This window comes from Otolemur garnettii, unplaced genomic scaffold (assembly GCF_000181295.1).
Source record: "Otolemur garnettii isolate 467f Iridium unplaced genomic scaffold, OtoGar3 scaffold00007, whole genome shotgun sequence".
NCBI lineage: Eukaryota > Metazoa > Chordata > Mammalia > Primates > Galagidae > Otolemur > Otolemur garnettii.
In genome coordinates this window covers 23796418-23815921 of record NW_003852402.1, presented here as the reverse complement: position 1 = coordinate 23815921, position 19504 = coordinate 23796418, and the positions used below count along the sequence as shown (strand labels likewise).

Sequence of the window (19504 nt, the reverse complement as noted above, 5' to 3'; positions counted from 1 at the left end):
AAAAAAAAGAGGTCTCTGAGCAGTAGTCTTACAGAAGTGATTTTTCAAATAAGCTGGACTGATCCACTCTCTTAGGGAGAACCCACCAATGAAACTTCTTCCCTATCATCACAGATCAAAATTTTATGTTCTTTTCTGACCAAAGCAGTTTTATAAACAGTGACTTGGTCATATTTTCTGTTTTAGTCTAATAGAAAATTGGTGACTCCTGTGGTTTTTCTGGGACAGTATGGAAATTGATAGAAATGATGACAGCTGAGAGAAACTGCTGCCTATTTAAACTCAGAATCTCAACTTAATGCTAGAAAATAAGTTCCAGTTTTAGGCTGAACAAGAGTTTGAAGTAATGCATTAAAAACTTCGGAGATTTCAACTTTGAAACATACAGAAGTGTGCACATTCTTCAAGCAGCCTGCTCATGGGCTAATACTGCCACTTGACATTTTTGACATGGGTCATGTGCAGTGGCTCATACCTATAATCCCAGTACTTGGGATGAGTGAGTGGGGGGGGATTTTGAGGCCAAAAGTTTTAGCCCAGCATGGGTAACACAACAAGACCCCGTTTCTATTTGAAAAATAAAATAATTTGATGTGGATGAACTTGTCAATCAAGAGAGAGAGATTCAATGTAAGAATCTTGATGAGAGTATTTAAAACCACTGACATTAGAAATAATTTGTTCAAAATGATTACATTTGGTGCTAAACCTTTTAAAATCATCTGAACTGAAAACAACTAAAAAATATACAGGAAAGAAAAAAAAATCAAAATGGTATACTACAAAAAAGCCAATGAACAAAACAAAGCACTACTGGAGGAACTGAAGAATGAAAGCATACAAGGCATACAAAAAGCAAATAGCTAACTAACAGAAGTTGTTCTTTATCAGTAATTATTTTAAATGTAAGTGGTTTAAAATATTCAATTAAGAGCAAGGGACTGGCAGAGTGGATAAAAGAACACGATCCACCAACATGCTATTAACAAGAGACTCATTTTAAATAGATGCAATAAAAAGATGGGAAAAGATATCCCATCCAAATAGTAACCAAAAGAGATATGGATGACCATATTTTTATCAGAGAAAATAAATGTTTTTTTAAAAGTTACCAGAAAGGACATTTTTTATACTATACTGATAGAAGGTTCAACCCAACAAGAAAATATGTAACTATTATGAACATACTTGTACCCAATAACAGAGCCAGCCCCCAAACACATGACACGTATACTAACAGAATTGAAAGAGACATAGATAGTTCTACAGTAACAGCTGGGGAATACAAAACTCCACTTTCAATAACAACCAGACAGAAGTTCAATAAAGAAATAGAGGAATTGAATAGTACAAACCAGTTAGGCCCAACAGACGCGTAGAAAACACTAGTCTCAACCACATTCTTCACAGAATGACATACACTTCTCAAGTGCACGAGATATTCTCTAGAACAGACCACATATTAAGATAATTCAAGCCTTAATAAATTTTTGAAAAGTGAAATCATATAACCAACCACAATAAAATGAAACTAGAAATCAACAGAAAAGGAAGACTCACAAATATATGGAAATAAGGCAACATTCTCTTGAACAATCAAAAATCAAAGATGTCACAACAGCTATTAGAAAATACCTTGAGATAAATGAAAACACAGTATGCCAACACTTAATGGAATGTACTAAAAGCAGTGCTAATAGGAACGTTTATTGCTTTAAATGCTTATAGTAAAGAGAAAAGTCTCAAGTCAATAACCTAACTGTACATCACAAAGAAAAAGGAAAAACAAAACCAAGAAGAAAATAATTAAGGGTGCAGATAAACAAAATAGAGAATAGAAAAAAAAAAGAGAAAATGAACAAAACCAAAAGATGGCTCTTTGACTAGATCAATGAAACCGACAAACCTTAGCTAGTGTAAGGGGGAGAAAAGACAAATACCTAAAATCAAAAATTAAAGTGGAGGCCTTACTAGTGAATGTACAGGAATAAAAATGCTCGTAAGAGACCATCATGAACAAGTATATGTCAATGAACTAGAGAATACAGGGTGAATGGACAAATTCCTGGAAACACACAAACTACCAAAACTGATTCAAGAAGAAATAAAAAAATCTAATAGAACTGTAACAAGCAAGATTATACCATTATTAAAACCTCCCAACAAGGCTCAGCGCCTGTGGCTCAAGCGGCTAAGGCGCCAGCCACATACACCCAAGGTGGCGGGTTTGAATCCCCAGCCCGGGCCCGCCAAACAACAATGATGGCTGCAACCCAAAAATGGCCAGGCGTTGTGGCGGGCGCCTATGGTCCCAGCTACTTGGGAGGCTGAGGCAGGAGACTCGCTTGAGCCCAGGAGTTGGAGGTTGCTGTGAGCGTGATGCCATGGCACTCTACCCAGGGGGATAGCTTGAGGCTCCGTCTCAAAAAAAAAAACAAAAAACCTCCCAACAAAGCAAAGCTCAGGATCAGATGACTTTACTGGTGAACTTTACCAAACACATAAAGAAGAATTAACACCACCACTCAAAATATTCAAGACAACTAAAGAGGAAACACTTCCTAATTCTTTCTTTCAGGCCAGAATTATTACCCTGATACCAAATCCAGACAAAGACATTACAAGAACAGAAAATTACAGGCCAAATCCCTTATGAATATAGGCAAAAACTGTCAACAAAATAGTAACAAACAGAATTAAGCAGCATCTTTAAAATAATTATATGTCATAACCAAGTGGAATTTATCCCAGGAAGACAAGAGTCATTTGACGTAAGATATCAATCAACTTAATACACATTAATAAAATTTAAAAACAACATGATCGTCTCAATTGATGGAGAAAAAGTATTTGAAAAAAACCCAATATTCCCTCATGAAAAAAAAAATCCTTGAATAAATAGGAATAGAAGGGAAGCCTTAATGTGTTAAAGCCCGTATATATGATAGAAAACCATAGCTAATAGCATACTTAATGGTCAAAGACTGAAAGCTTTTCCCGTAAGATCAGAAATAAGGCAAGGAAGGATACCCTCTTTCACCAGTTCTATTCAACAGAGTACTAGAAGTCCTAGCTAGAGCAATTAGGCAAGAAAAAGATATAAAAGGCATCCAAATTACAAAGGAAGAAGTAAAACTCTCTCCTTGTAGAAGACATGATTTTACATGCAGAAAATCCTAAAGCATCCACAAAAAGCCTGTTAGAACTAATAAACAAATCCAGTAAAGTTGTAGGATATCAATTCAACAAAAGCACAAAAATCACTTGCATTTCTACACACTAGCAATGAAAAAATCCATAAGGAAATTAGGAAAATAATTCTACCAACAATAACATTATCAAAAAGAATAAAATTCTTAGGCAGCATTTTAGTCAAGAAGGCAGAAGACTTGTACACTGAAATCTACAAAATGTTGCTAAATCTACAAATTTAGGTCATTAAAGAAGACTTAAATAAATGGAAAGACGTCTCATGTTCATAGATTGGAAAATTTAAAGATGACAATATTACCCAAAGTGAGCTACAGACTGAAATTCGGTGCAATCCCTATCATAATCCCCAGGGGGAAGAGGTGTTTTTTTTTTTCTTTCCAGAAATAGACAATCTTATTCAAAAATTCAAATGGAATTTCAAGAGACCCTGAATAGCCACAACAATCTTGGAAAAGAACAAAGTTGGAGGATTCATACTTGCCAATTTCAAAAAAAAAAAAAATATATTAAAGTGTGTTACACATACCCAAAGAACTGAAAACAGAGAGAAAAGTTGCGTGTACACCAATGATCATAGAAGCGTTACTCACAAAAGCTAAAACCCAGCGTCCGTCAACAGACGAATGTATAAACAAAATGTATGTATTTATAATTGAATATTATTCAACCATGAAAAGAGACGAAGTTCTCATAATGTGATAAAGGTGGAAGAACTGTGCTGAAACATTGTGCTGAGTGAAATAAGCCAGACACGAAAGGGCAAATATGGTATGATTCTACTTATAGGAAATATCCAGAATAGACAGATTCATAGAGAGAGCAGACTGAGGGCACCTGGGGCTGTGGGAGGAGAAAATGGGGAATTATTTCTTAATGTATTCAGATTTTCTCATTAGAGTGTTATAAAATTTTGGTAATAGTGGTAATTGTTATACACCTTTGTGAATGTAATTAGGGTCGCTGAATTATACACTTAGAAATAGTTACAATGGTATCTTAACATAATAAGGAAAAAACATGGAGAGAAAAACAACCTACACCATTTGTCCTGAGTCCCAAAGATAGCAGATTCTGATGCGTTAACAAGCAGTCTTTCCCACCACAGCCGATAACGCACCCACCACAATGTAGTCAACCCACACACTTAGAATGACACACCCACAAAGTGTGATAACAGCACCAGTTGGAAAGAAAACAAAAAAGGCCATCTTCTCTTACCTTTAAGAACCTTAACAGTTAAAGAGGAATTCTAAATGTTCAAGGTTCGGCATTTCTGAGTTTCAGTTCTCTTCACTGCAAAGTTTTCAGGATCTAAATGATGCTCAAGTATCAAAAACAAAAAACACCTGTTTGCTTGCCAAGTTCCTTAATAAAATGAATCCCTCCCCCCACCCCAGGACTTCCTAAGAAGAAAATGCTATAGGTAAAATTTTTAAATGCCAACCATCAAAATTATGAATGAAAAATATGCAACAAATACATATCCTATGAAATGGCAGATTTGATACTTTATAATTGAGAGTACTTACTATCCTATAAAATTACAACAGAGATTACTAAATAATGGTTGACACACATATAAAGCAGTTACCACTTTGGGCACAGTGAAACTTCATTACCTTCAAAATGACCCATGGAAGAAAGGAATCCCACTCTGTACAGCCTTCTTCCCCACGAAAGAACTGTGACTCGACAAAACCACATTTTAACAACATGGAGATTTTGTTATTATAAATTTCAAAACAAAATGGAGGAATTTCCACATAATATTTATAACCTTCAAAGTACAATATTAATACATGTCTGTCAGTTAGAAATAACAGCAGTTTGTTAGGCTACAGAGTTTAACATAAAACCAATTTACAAATGTGAAAAGCAGTAGTGGTCCAATATTCACTATTACACATGAATCTGTTTCTTCCAGAAAATTTTTTTAAAAAAATTAAAATTTCAGTATCATGAAATATTAAAATAACACCCCCAAACATGCCACAATCACTATTCACAAATAAAGTTAAAATGAAATATACAAAAATTCACTTAATACTGTTAAATAACAACAATAAACTACAAGATTTCCTGAACAGAAATGGTAGGACCCCTGAATGTTTTACAGTGAATTTCAGGAAAAAAAAAAAATTAAGTTATGACTATTTTCATGATATATTAGGCAAAAATTTACATGACCATTTCAAAATATACCAATTAAGTTTTATAGTTTGTAAGATGCACTAAACAAATAGTCCTTAAAAGTGAACACAAATGCTTAAAAACACCAATACCAAAGTGTATTTATGATGTTCAAAGAGATGCATAATTAAAACTGGAATATTTAGTATCTCTGGTAAACAGGTAATACCTACAATGCTTTAAAGCTATCCTCTAAGTTCTCATTTCTCTTATTTGTAATTTGTCATGGCTCACTGAAAAGACATATTTCAGCTTTCAGCTGATTCCAAGTGAACTACGGAAACACACACAGCTCCCAGATAAAATAAATTGTTCCCCAGTGAAGTATCATCCTTTCTAAGAAAAGAAGTATATTTAAGACAAATGAATTCATGACCTTTCATGTTTGAATGGACGTGTATGGTTAAGTTTTAACTCAATTAATGTAAAGTAAGTGTATTAGTATAAAAATATACAGTAACACACGATAGACATTTCCAAAATGAGGAGTAAGTAAAAATAAATAATTCTGATGCTTTAATTTACTGGTGTCTAATGTGAGATCCCCAGAATGTTTGGCATTCACTTGCTTGAATCAACTTCTGCATCACACGCTTTCCTAAACAAAATGTGCTTATTAGTCTCTTAGCTACTTTATTTGCCAATGTTCAGTAAGAAATTATACAGCATAAACTTAGAGTGTTCAAGATGGCTCGCTCACTTATTTTACCGTTAAGCAAAGCTAAATTTACATTCCAGGAAACACTGCAGTTTAATTTTAAAACAAACAAACAAAAAATGCAGCAGTAAAACAATTCGTGAGGAGAAACAGATGTATTCACATATAATAAAGCCACTGCAACTTCTTCAGGCATTCAATTGTTGTGTTAAATAAACAAACAGTAGTTATTTAGCAGCAATGATTCCGCAATAAATAATGCACTGTGTTTCTCAGTCCTGCACAAAAATTGCAGCTACAGTTACATCAACAGCTGTAACCTACTGGCTCTAATGGCAGAGAAGACCTTAAAACCGACTGTACAAAAAAATTGTCACACTGTGACAACAAATATAAAAAACAATCTGTAGGTCTGAAATAAAAAGACTCCACTGTGAAGAGGACAGTGTAGACAAACAGAGATTCCAAGTCCACCAAAAGAAATAACTGCCTTCAGATCTGAGTCCTTGATTGGTAAGAAAGGCTGTGGGCTGGGCTTGAAACCATGTTATCAGACTTAAAAGAGCATGCTCTGTCTTCTGTTCTTCCCATGTCCTAAAATATAAAGTCATTTTGTGAGGCAGTTCAAGGTTCAGTTTTATCCCACATACAGTATTTGGTGACTCTAGGAAGCTAATGTTCCCACCAGCAAAAGCTAATATTCCACGGTGAGAGTAATCAGCACTGTCTTAAATGACCCTTTTGTTGACGGGGTCAGTCTACAGCTTCTATGCTTCGAAGTGATGAACCTGATGACTAGGGAAGCACAGATGTGTCTTCTGCCTCAGGTACCAGGGATGGCGTGTGCAGTGATCAAGCCAGGTCACTTGTAAAAGGTCTTTGCGCCATCTGCAGCTTTCAGGATCCCTGACTTGACTGAGTCAGATTTCTCTCTGAAGATTTACTGAGCTGCCCACATCATACAGAAAAGTGAGTACGTGCAATGCTAAACAGACACAGTTGTGGAATGCACTGTACATTGGTTTTTACATCAATAAACTCTACCGAGCAACTTATCAACCAAAATATTGGTTCCACGCAAAAATTCATGATCGACACGTGAAATGGTTTATGACAAACACACCTGTCTCTGGATAAGAAGAGTTTCGAAAACCCGGGTCCTTTTGCAACTGAATTTCTTTCAAACTGAATATTGATACACCTAAAATGCACAGACAAAAAGTATCAGGTGATGTTTTAACATTATTAAAACAAACACAGCCCCACTACAGGCAAAGGTTTAAAAAATGTATACTGCTTTGACGTGAAACCATTTTACAAGGTTATAGGCCTGCTGAAATATTTTCCTTTTTGTCTCAATGTCTTGAGGACAAAACTGAATGAAGTAATCGCCCTCGGGCCCTTTCTTCCCCCACCTCTTGTGTTAACCCATGCAGGTGTTTCTCTGGAAAACATACACTGTCTCTTCTAGGACTTACTTGGGGTCGGGAGACCTAGTCGAAATGTATCATGAAGTTCTTATGATGTATCTCCTTAAGATGGCATGAAGGTATCAGACCCTCAAGCTATCTTCAGATTTTTGGCAAAAAAACAAGGAATAGGTTATACAACCATATATCTACCTCAAGCTGAAATTTGTTATTAATAGTAAGATGTAAATATCATCTTAAGAAAACTGATAATTCACCTCTCTCAAATCTAATCTGTCAGAGAGGTACGCTGTCATTCAAAAGTACTCAGTAAATTTTAAGGGAAAAGCCATAAGGTTTTTGATTCCAATTAGTTTTGTCCCTGACTGTTACATAAACCTTGGTTAATCCATATTGGATAGTAAATAAAACTGGGAAATTAATAAAAGCCTTTGGCAGCTCAGTTTCCAAATAGTCTCCTGATTTCTCACTTACCTTTCTCTGTTTTAAAGTAAAATACTGGTGTAATTTGAAAAAAAAATATCATTAGTAAATCCAAAGAGTTACTTCAGGCATGAGGGATCTGCTAATTTAGTGACTCTGACAATACACTCACCTGTGTCAAGGAAAATTATCTTTATATCTTAAGAAGGAAATGTACTTTCACAAGACAATCTTATGTTTTGGCTGTGTGCTTCATTACTCTTCTCTTGAAATTCACTTTTAGTAACTCTGAATCAAAGCTAGATTGGGCCTAGGGACAATACCTGTCATCAGATGTCATATTCCAACTTAATTCCAATAAGATTAGTGGTCCACGCCTAAGTACTATTGATTCGTTACAGAGTAGTGGCAATGTGCTCAGTGTTATAAGAAATAAATTAAAACACAAGAAAATAAGACATATGTCCCTTCAAAAACTTCTGATCTAATTACAGGAAAGACAACACTTTCAGACTGAAAAATCTACTATCTTTCTGAACCTCCCATCCCCCCAGGTCCCGACCCCCAACAAATACAAACGCGGGAGGGGAAAGGCTCCAGGGCTTCTCTTACTTTCTGGCAGTGCGTGTATCCTGGGTCCCAGACTGCGGAAGTACACGTGCTTCATGGCCTCTTCTGCTGAAACCCTTTTTTTGGATTCGTACTATGAAAAAGCAAAGAACTGCTTCATTAACTTTCCCCCGAATTATTGTAAAAAAGTAGAATATGGGCAAATTAGCATGTAGAGCTACTTTTAAAAATCATGATTATGTGGCTGGGTGCGGTGGCTCACGTCTATAATCCTAGCACTCTGGGAAAGCGAGGCGGGTGGATTGCCTTAGCTCACAGGTTTGAGACCAGCCTGAGCCAGAGCAAGACCTTATCTCTAAAAATAGCCGGGCGTTGTGGTAGGCCACTGTGGTCCCAGCTACTTGGGAGGCTGAGGCAAGAGAATTGCTTGAACCCAAGAGTCTGAGGTTGCAGTGAGCTGTGACGCCATAGTACTCCCCAAGGGTGACCAAGTGAGAGTCTGTCCCAAAAAACAAAAAGTAATATTTGAGGATGATATTATTGACTCCATTCCCCAGAGAAGGAAATGAGGTTTAACTACTCATTTAACAATGACAAAATAAGATGTGGCTTACCTGAAGAAATTTTGTTATCAACTCAATTCCTTCAGAGTCTAACCTAAAAACAATGGAAACAAGTGACAATTTATTCTTTTAGTTGACAGAAGCTTTTCAGATAAAATTATTTCCTAAGTGATTTAATCCACTAAATTTAAATACCCTAAAATTGCCACTCTTGGTGCCTTCAAATAGACTCAAATCTGTTTCAGTGGCTTGGCATCTGTAGCTCAGCAGCTAGGGCGCCAGCCACGTACACCAGGGCAGGCGAGTTTGAACCTGGTCTGGGCCTGCCAAACAAGGATAACTGCAACAAAAAAAAATAGCCAGACATTGTTGCAGGTGCCTGTAGTCCCCGCTGCTTGGGAGCCTGAGGCAAGAGAATCACTTGAGCCCAAGAGTTTGAGGTTGCTGTGAGCTAAGATGTCACAGCGCTCTACCAAGGGCAACATAGTGAGATTCTGTCTCAAAAAAAACTGCTTTAGACTTATAAGATTTATGTTGTCAATTTAAGAACAAACCATAAATTTTCAATATCCAAGAACAAATTATTAAAATTATATATATATATTTAAAAAGACTTCTATTTCAAAACAAAGTAATTTCTAATATAAGAAAAGCTTATATTACAATTTTTCACAGTGTTTCACTTAAAGTAGACAAGAGCATCTTTTTCCTGTTATACAGGGGAAAACGCAGAGACAAGTGACCCCAAAATGTAATACAACAGTTTAAGGTGAACACAGAGACAAACCATTCAACACATTTGCATGGGGCAGTCTGCTCAGCATTGAGCACAAGAAGCTATTAAGTTTAATTTAAATATGCCACCTGAACTTCATAAAACTTCATTACTAATGGGTACGAAGCCAATGATATAGTCAATAAAAACACATAATTGAAATTAATATAACTGGGAGTAGTGGGCTTAGGGATTATTTTAATGGCAGAATCTCTTGATTGGAAATAATAGGTTCTATCTTGCACTGCCTTTCATGGCAAAAGTACAATTATGAATAAAGAAATATTTTTCCCTGAGGGCTCTCAGTGCGTCCTACGAGTGCTGAGACCTCTACATCTGCTAGACCCTTCTAATCCTAGGTAGATTGCCATTCTAGACATTTCTGGAGCTCCCTCAGCACAGAGATAAAGTCATGGAGAATCTGCTTCAAAGGGCTTCACTCTTTTACACTGAACATTCTAACAACATGCAATATGTAAATGATAAAAATAGGATTTATGCTACTTGGTAGAAACACATAGAAAGGCCCAGCACATATTATTAGTATCCCTAAGAAAGTCTAGTTAGAATGATATTAGTTGCCATAGTAACGATAAGAACATTGATTCAGATGGAAGTATTTCAGATTGCATGTGAAAACCCCACACTGTACCCCAGAAGTGCATTAATGTATATAGTTACCATTCAATAAAAAAAAAAAAAAAAAGAACATTGATTCACACAAATAGTTTTAAAATATTTCTGGTGTCCAAACGGTTTTCCTGTTTCTTTCCTAGCCTGAGGACAAACAGAAGCACAGCAAGTGTGTTATGGTGTGAGCAAGGTGAACGTTTTGGATTAAACCATGAATGGCCTTATCTGGGGTCTTGGTGACTTTTTATATAGTAATTCTTTATAAAGGAAAGATGCAAAATGTAGTCAGTTATTCTAACGTTACTTATTAAAAATGTTACAAATTCCACAGGTAAAAATATTTTACTCAAGTTTGAATGGAAGTCTTGGACTGATGTGAGGGTAGGTCTGAGAAGAAACTTCAACTGACTAGCTGGCACTTAGGGTATTATATTTTGCTAAGGGATCAAAAAGAGTTAATATTGCGGGAGGCGCCTGTGGCTCAAAGGAATATGGTGCCGGCCCCAAATACCGGAGTGGCGGGTTCAAACCCGGCCCCGGCCAAAAACTGCAAAACAAAAACAAAAACAAAGAAAAGAGTTAATATTCCTCAAATAAGAATTATGTTATTAACACTGGCTAAAAAACTGACGTGTCATCTTGTGTCAGAGTCAAAATTTTATTTATATAATACTTTCCTAGGTTTTTAAAAAAGTAAACACAAACAACTCTGTAGAAAACAAAACAGAAACATCATACAATGCCTTTTTTTTCCTGAGAAAAGAAAGGCATTATCTACATAAACTCTAGAATGCTCATATGGACAGCTCCATATTCATTTTATCAACAGCTCAATTCTGTTTACATACTTTGGTGACTCCTGGCCACTGAAGTATAAAATTAATCTGACATAGGAAGTAAGAAAACTGACTGAATTAAATCCTAAAATATTTAAGAACTGTATTATGTATTTTTTCCTGAATCTTTATTGTGGCTAATGCTTCCCAAAAAATCATGGGGAAAAAAAAATCATGTGGGTTTTCCTCTTTTCATTTAACAACAACAAAATACCTGGGTGCATGGTTAATTAGAGGCTGTGGTTTATATTTTGGAAAGTTGTAGTTCTTGAACTCCTCATTTGAAGAAACACCTGGCCAAGTTTCCTGAGATGGCGTTCCTAAATTTAAAAAAAAAAAAAATTACATATTTATAAATGTATATAAAAAATTTTAAGTTATTTATATTCATATATGTAAACAGGCAGGAGAAAGTATCTTAGAGAACAATTTACATTTACTAGATAATTTAATTCAGCTGAAATTGGAAATGACAGAAACAGTAAACATATGGACTTTTTAGACTATGCAATGATGCATAAAAATCATGCTGCTAGCCCTTTTTCTATCCAAGTGGCACCACCTAAGTTAGAAATATTCCTTAATAATATGCAGAAAGTCAATTTTCCGTAATATTTATTTTCTCTGTTCTTTCATAAAATCTTTGTTGCCAAGGTGAAACTCAATAAATGAAATTCCCTAGAACAATCTATCTTCATCATAATTATGCCAACTGTAATTCTTTTAATAGCTGTTTATATTAGTCTCTGTATTATGTTTTGTTTGTTTTCTTCTGAAATAGCTCTGTTGCCCAGCTTAGAGTGCAGTGGTGGTGTCACAGTTCACAGTAGCCTCCAACTCTAGAGCTCAAGTGACCCTCCTGCCTTGGCCTCCTGAGTAGCTGGGACTAGAAGCAAGTGCCACCTCATCTGGCTAATATTTCTATTTTTTTTTTTTGAGACAGAGTCTCATTATGTTATTTTGTCGCCCTCGGTAGAGTACCGTGGTGTCACAGCTCACAGTAACCTCAAACTCTTGGGCTTATGCAATTCTCTTGCCTCAGCCTCCCAGGCAGCTGGGACTATAGGCACCCACCACAACGCCTGGCTATATTTCATTGTTGTTGTTGCAGTTGTCATTGTTGTTCTGGCAGGCCCAGGCCAGGTTTGGACCCGCCAACCTCAGTCAGTGCATATGGCCACTGTACTAAGGGCGCTGAGCCTAATTTTTCTATTTTTGTAGAAATGGAATCTTATACTGCTTTGGCTGGTCTCAAACTCCTGGCCTTACGCAGTTCTCCCAACCCAGACCCCCAGAGGCGTGAGCCACCACACCCACCCTCACTGTCAAATTTGTAAATATATATCTTAGAGATACAGTCTTATCTAACTAATGAATTACAGGTTCAAATCACTGGGAAAAGATTTCTTCTGTTACCTAGCAGTCGGAAAATTAAGTGCAGTTCATCTTCCACAGTTGATCCTGGAAACAGAGGTCTTCCAGAAGCCATTTCAAAGAAAATGCAACCAACACCCCTTAAAAATATATCATGAAAAAAAAAAAAGAGCAATCCATTTACATATTATGAAGCACAAGAATCTTTTCCTTAAGATTGCCTCTCTGCAGAATTTTCTACTGGCCTGCTAGAAAACTTCCTGCAGACATATTTTCGATTGAACTAATTTGTTAACATTTACCATCTCAATTTCCACATTGCTATGTCCATGGTTCTCACTTAAAATGTCAAGCTTTCCTTTGCATAATCCCTGAATAATACTAACAATAGCTAATAGTGATTCAATGCTCACTATGTGTTAGAAACCGTTTTCTAAGTGTACGAATAATTATCTCCTGAATCTTGTGAAAGTGATAGGTACACCATGGACTGGATGAGGCAAGAAAGGACAGAAGGAAACCAACTGAGGAGACTGTTATGTAATCCAGGAGAGATAATGGCCTGAGCTAAGGGCAGCAGGGATAGAGAAGTAAATGGTTCAAGATTTTCTGATGCAGGAAGCAGAGTCAGAACATGCAGGTACAGAAGTGTGTGTGGGTGCATGTGTGTGCATGTGTGTGTGTGCATGAGCACATGCAGTCTGTGTAAGAGAAAGAAGATGAACGGATGGAGGCTCAGTGAATAGAGCTGAGTCATCTGGGCCTTACATTTATGCGAATCCACGTAAGTTTAAGAAACAGTCCTTCCACTAAAGGACTCACCATCTAGTATCTGTATATAAAACTTAACTTTACGTATTAAAATGTTATATAGAAAAGTAAAATTGTACAGTTGCTATGGAGGACTATGGTGGTTTCTCCAAAAATTAAAAATTACTGTATGATCCAGCAATTCCGTTCCTAGGTATGGATCCAAACAAAGCAAAAGCAGGGTGTTGAAGAAGTATTTGTAGCCCCGTGTCTAGAGCAGCACTATTTACAGTAGTGAAAATGTGGAAGCAACTGAAGTGTCTATCAATGTGCAGAAGGGTAAACAAAATATGGCATATATATTCAACAGAGTGTGATTTGGCCTTAAAAAGGGAGAAGATTCTGAAAGATACTCCAATGTGGATGAACCCTGAAGAGATTACGCTAAGTGAAATGAGCCAGTCACAAAAGGACAAATCCCATATGATTCTACTCACACAAGGTACTTACGAGTAGACAATTTACAGAGACAGAAAGTAGAACAGTGGTTGCCAGGCATGGGCGGAGAGCAGGGAGGAGGAGTTTAATGGGTACAGAGGTTCAATTTTGTAAGATGAAAAATGTTCTAGAGGTGGATGGTGGTGATGGCCGTGCGACAATGTCAGTGTATTTAATGTCTCAGAATAATATGCCTAAAATTGGTTCACATGGTAAATTTTATGATATGTATATTTTGCCACAATTTAAAAAGAGAAAAAAGAAAAAAATGTTACATGAAACACAATTTTATATACAGTAGAACCTCTATAAGTTGACCACTCAAGGGACTGTGGCAAACTGGTCCATAAATGGCAATGGTCACCTAAGGCCCAGGGCTGCGGCAGGGATGGGTACGAGTGGTGACGTCTGAAGGTCACTATGGAGGTGGCCAACTATGGAGGTTCTACTGTGATTTTTCCAGACAACAACAAAAGTATAGGATGTCACTACATGAAGAGTATTGATAATAAATGCACCCCCAGCTCAGGGGAAGGAACTGCCACTCGAGGCTGGATGTATCAGACAAGAATGTATGAAAAGCTGGTTTTGACGGTTACTAGCCACAGGCTCCGATTACAGGAGGTGAGTGAACCGGTGTGAAAACACCCAGAGCAAAGGAGGGAAAGCCCAGGTTACCTCGAGATATAGCGAGTAGGCTGTTAGGCTACAAAGAAACAACTGTGCTGAGAAACGGCGTGGAAAAAAGGTGGAAAAGCAGTTTAGGGGCATCTCACAGAAATCCTTAAGAGGAGACTGAGGAATTAATGGTACCATCTCTTCCAGGTAACGAATGGGTGGAAACAAAGGTATTTTGAGTATGAGTGTCAAAATCAATGAGGTGTGAGAGAAAGACAGCTACGGTATCTAAATTATTACTTTTATTTCAACTTAAAGCAGGTAGATTTTGGCGAATATTAAAGGATGATAAAATATTTTTTAATAACTATGCATCAGACGCTCTTTTGAGTGCTTATATGCATTAGCTCATTGAATCTAAACATCATCTACAAAACTTTAAAGTAGTTATTACTAGTCCCATTTCCTTAAATGAGGAAACTAAGGCATGGGTCAGTTACCTGCATAAGGTTATTGTATAGTGATAAATGGTAGAACTGAGATTGTAATTTTGGTACTCTTACTTCCATGCCAGAATGCTTATGACTATTTAAATTAACACCTCCTTCACAGTCAAATATATTTCAATATGCCCTGTGTTAACAGCTACATTTTTTCAAAATTATAAGCGGCAGTGACATCTGTATATATTTACCACATGTCGATCTGTGTGGAGTACTCTGAGGAGCCCAGCAGCACGTCGGGAGGCCGATACCACAGGGTGACCACCTCATTGGAATAGGTCTTTGTGGGAACTGACTTGGCTCTGGCTAGTCCTTCAAAGAGAAAAGAAAGCAAAGCATTAGGAAATAGCTATAATGGATTTCGTAACCCTTATCCTCACCACAACTTCATTCGAGGGGATGCCAGAGGATGGATACTCTATAGCTTCCTGAAATTTCAACAAAATTAGTTTTCTGAAATGTGTTGAGGGCATGTGGTCTTGGGTCAGCAAATCCTATGTATATAGCTAAACTAAATAATAATAATGCCACAACCAGAGATTACGCTTAGTTTTTAATATGTGAATGTACCTACAACAGGGTCTGGGTTAATCTAAACTTATTTTCCTTCTGTCTATGAATCAAGATGCCAAAATTATTTTCTAGATGAAATTAAATTAATCCAAACAAGGCCAATGACACCAACATGCACAATTTTATTTCTTTTGAGACAGAGTCTCAAGCTGTCGTCCTGGGTAGAGTGCCATGGCATCATTGCTCACAGCAATCTCTAACTCATAGGCTTAAGCGATTCTCTTGCCTCAGCCTCCCAAGTAGCTGGGACTACAGGTGCCTGCCACAACACCTGGCTATTCACAATTTTATTTCTTACAGCTACAAGATTTTGCCACCTTTTAACCTAATTCCAACTTTCATTTGCTATATCATTTTTATCAAAAATCCTGAAGTTATTGGTGCTTGATCCCGTTGAGATTAACTGACGGTTTTGTTGCAGAAATCTATTCAGAGACGGTTTCCTCAGAATAAATCAGAGTGCTGTATACTCAATCACAGGTGTTAAGCTGTATGCATGGTTAAGGAATAAGACAGAGCTCACTATACCAGGGGTCCTCAAACTTTTTAAACAGGTGGCCAGTTCACTGTCCCTCAGACCGTTGGAGGGCTGGACTGTGGGCCCTGGGACAAGCTGGCTGCTAAGCAGGACAGGCAGCTGCGGCCAAAACACCCAGCGGGCCAGATAAATGTCCTCTGCAGGCCGCAGTTTGAGGACACCTGCCTATACTATAAATGATGTAAAACATTTGCCATTTCTTTTGTCAATTTAACTTAACATCCTCTGACTCTTCAGAAATAAAACCTATAGTTCACAACTTTATGCTGAGTCACTAGTAGGAGAGAGTTCATATTACTTCTAAATCTCTAAATTCTGATGACCTGAAGAAGCAGCAACTTTAAAAGACATCTTAAGAAATACAAATTTGATTTCCCACATATTTTATTCTGAATAACAAGGAAGAATTCATTTTCTAAGCTGAGATTGCTGTTACGTATAATTTTAAGAAAGATGTCATAAAAGGATAATTTGATATTTTATTAATTGGGTAGTCACATAAAAATACCAGAAGTTTAAGTAATTAGGCAGGACTCATGCTATTTCAGCCATGGTTAAAGAATGTAAGTGGAAGAATGCTGACACGTTTTAATTACTCTAGCATCCCAACTTAGTGAAATAAGTCAAAGAAATTATTATTATTTTTTTTTTTTGCAGTTTTTAGCTGGGGTTGGATTTGAACTCACCACCCTCGGCATATGGGGCCAGCGCCCTACTCCTTGAGCCACAGGCGCTGCCCAGTCCAACAAATTATTTTCCTACCAATTTTAGTATTACTGACATGAAGGCAGCTTTCTGATATTAACAATGAGGTAAATGGAGGCAAAGGACAGGGTTATAAATATACTTATTCTATTAACTTCTACCATCAAGGCAAATTGCCAGTGACAGTATTCTCAGTAGTTTATTTTCCTGGTCCTGGGAGAATTCAGAACTAGAGTGCCTATCCAAAGAGGTTCACAACTAGAATTTCAGTATTAGCATGAAATGAAATAAACAACAGTCTCTCCCAAACCAAATTAATTAAATGTGATACAGTGTTATATAAGCCATTTTCTAACATTAATGAAAATATCTGTATCAGTAGTTCAGACCTCTGAATTTCACTGATCACGGGAAAAGGGTAGGATTTTCAAAGGGATCAAGAACAACTTACAGGATAAACACTCAAAGTTACATGAACCTCCTTTATAGGAAGTCGTAAGTATATTCACTCTACAACCAACGAAATAAATAATGAAAGCAATAGAGACAGAGCTGATTATACTGTCTCATGGAATAGTCAATTTTTTGTTGGCCTATGAGAACAGAAGTTTTGCTTGGCTTGTTTTGTAGAGGTTAGAAGCACAATTTAAAGCACGCTGAGTATTTCCCAATAAAAGTAGTTTTTGATGGCCCTGGACATTCCTTCTGCATTTCTAATTTCCAACATGGTTTCTCTATCGTTGCCAGCTGTTTAGAGAGATAGAGAGAGAGAGAGAGAGAGAACACGCACAGGTATGACAATTAGAAGGGAAGGTGCAACATAAGCTATGCCGAGAAAGAAACTTTACAATCTACGGAAGCATATGCAAGTAGCTTGTATTTCTCATTCAAACTCGTGGGCTCACTCATTTCTTTTTTTAAGGAAGGACATACAAATCGTAACTTACCTCTCCGACAAATGGCAAAGTGTTAAATGAGCAAATGTACAGGAATTTTCAGAACAAATTCACCATTTAATAACAGTGAACAAACAATCCTTGAAACACTCCTATTTATCAAATTTAATAAAATACTCCAAAAGCAAAACTACCACAATCATTTATGAAAATGCTAATTGTGGAAAACTGTATGGACCGTTAGAAACTAAGTTATACTAGAATATTCAAACTCTCACAATGTAGAATGCAAAAAAATTCAAAGCTACTCTACAAAGTTTCTTCAATACAAAAAATGGCTTACTTCCTAAAAGCAAAAAGAACACTTAATTTTACTTTCAAATCCCTTAAAATAGATTAGCTAACAAGATACAGATAAATAATGCCAATTAAGCCATTAAGCATATCACAGAGTCATGGTTGCAGGTACAGAACTCTTCTCAATAGTGGTCTAAACTCTTTGGTCTGAGGACACATTTTATATGCTTAAAAATCATCAAGAATTCAAAGAGCTTTTGTTCATGTAGGTTATACTTGTTGATATTCACCATGTTAGAAATTAAAACTGAGAAAATTTTAAATATTTACTTATTAAAAATACTACTCATTATATGAAGCATGAATATTTTGTGAAAAACATTTTAAAACAAAAATTAGTAAGAAGAATGGCCCTATTTTACATTTTTATAAATCTCTTTTAAAAGTCTATTTTGAAAGACGGGTGGATTCCACATCTGCTTTTGTATTTAATCTGTTGTGATACAATCACAATATATCAAATTTACATACATACCTGAAAAAAATTAGATCTCATACACATGTGAAGTTGGAAAGAAGAGGGACATTTTAATAGCCTTTTTTGATAATTGTGAATTATTTTTTCTTGGTACTACATCAGAACTGGAAAGTAAGTTGCTTCTTAAAGATTATGAAATAATTTAAATTATACCAGTGAATTTTTCATACTTCTTTATAATACAATTCATTGGTCTATCTTGCAATTTAAATGTATCTTTTGTTCTTGTGTGGTTCAGTAATACTGTGCACTGATCAAATAATGGTTCTCTGATTTATACATTCCAAATGTTTATATACTTCTTTGGAATATCTAAAAAATCTTATTTGTTAGCATCAACATTGAGCTCATCAGAAAATTTTCTTAGGTACTGGAAAGCTACCAAACTCAAGCCAGCAGATGCAAAAGTCCAAAATCTGGTTTTGGGTTGAAAACTGGAATTTTACTATAGGCAAAAATTACTTTCAGTTGTTTTCCTTGAAAAGATGAGGTTTACTTCATTCATTTTCAAGAAAATGTTTCCCAAATACATGAAGTATGAATAACCAGCTTGTCAGTCATTTCTTTCAAGTACAGTGTTCTTTCAAAGAAAAAAGGGCTACTTCAGTCTACCCTCAATCTCATGAGCACTTTTCCTCGGGATAACCATAGTATTTCTGTCTGCAGCAAACGTGTTTTATATACATACATGACCCTTTTCACTACACAAATACTAAAAAGACATGTACTTAAAGATCGAGGTTTAATAAAATTAATAAATTATTCAAACACCTTGCACCAAACATCTTTTGAAGTGTAACTAACACTTTTTTTCTCTTGAAGTGTCTAACAGTAAGGATACAACGATATACTCTGGTGCTACTGCCTTGGTTTATATTAAAGAATCAGTAGCTTTACCCCTCATAGCTTTTGGATCATCAGTG

General features: G+C 36.3%; 1 protein-coding gene across 3 annotated transcripts in view; it reads right to left on the bottom strand.

Moving 5' to 3' along the window:
- Positions 1-4916: 4916 nt before the first annotated feature.
- Positions 4917-19504, bottom strand: part of CDK17 (cyclin dependent kinase 17) — a 92134-nt gene continuing 77546 nt past the window's right edge. For 2 of the 3 annotated variants that reach the window (XM_023509359.1, XM_023509360.1), the window contains 7 exons: positions 15226-15346; positions 12708-12805; positions 11506-11611; positions 9099-9141; positions 8527-8617; positions 7185-7262; positions 4917-6001 (listed from right to left, as the gene is read on the bottom strand). In XM_023509359.1, coding sequence (XP_023365127.1) covers positions 5925-6001; positions 7185-7262; positions 8527-8617; positions 9099-9141; positions 11506-11611; positions 12708-12805; positions 15226-15346 — 614 coding nt within the window. In that variant the 3' untranslated portion in view covers positions 4917-5924. Of the gene's footprint in view, positions 6656-7184; positions 7263-8526; positions 8618-9098; positions 9142-11505; positions 11612-12707; positions 12806-15225; positions 15347-19504 lie in introns of all 3 variants that reach the window. The other variant, XM_003783336.3, reaches the window with a different exon arrangement.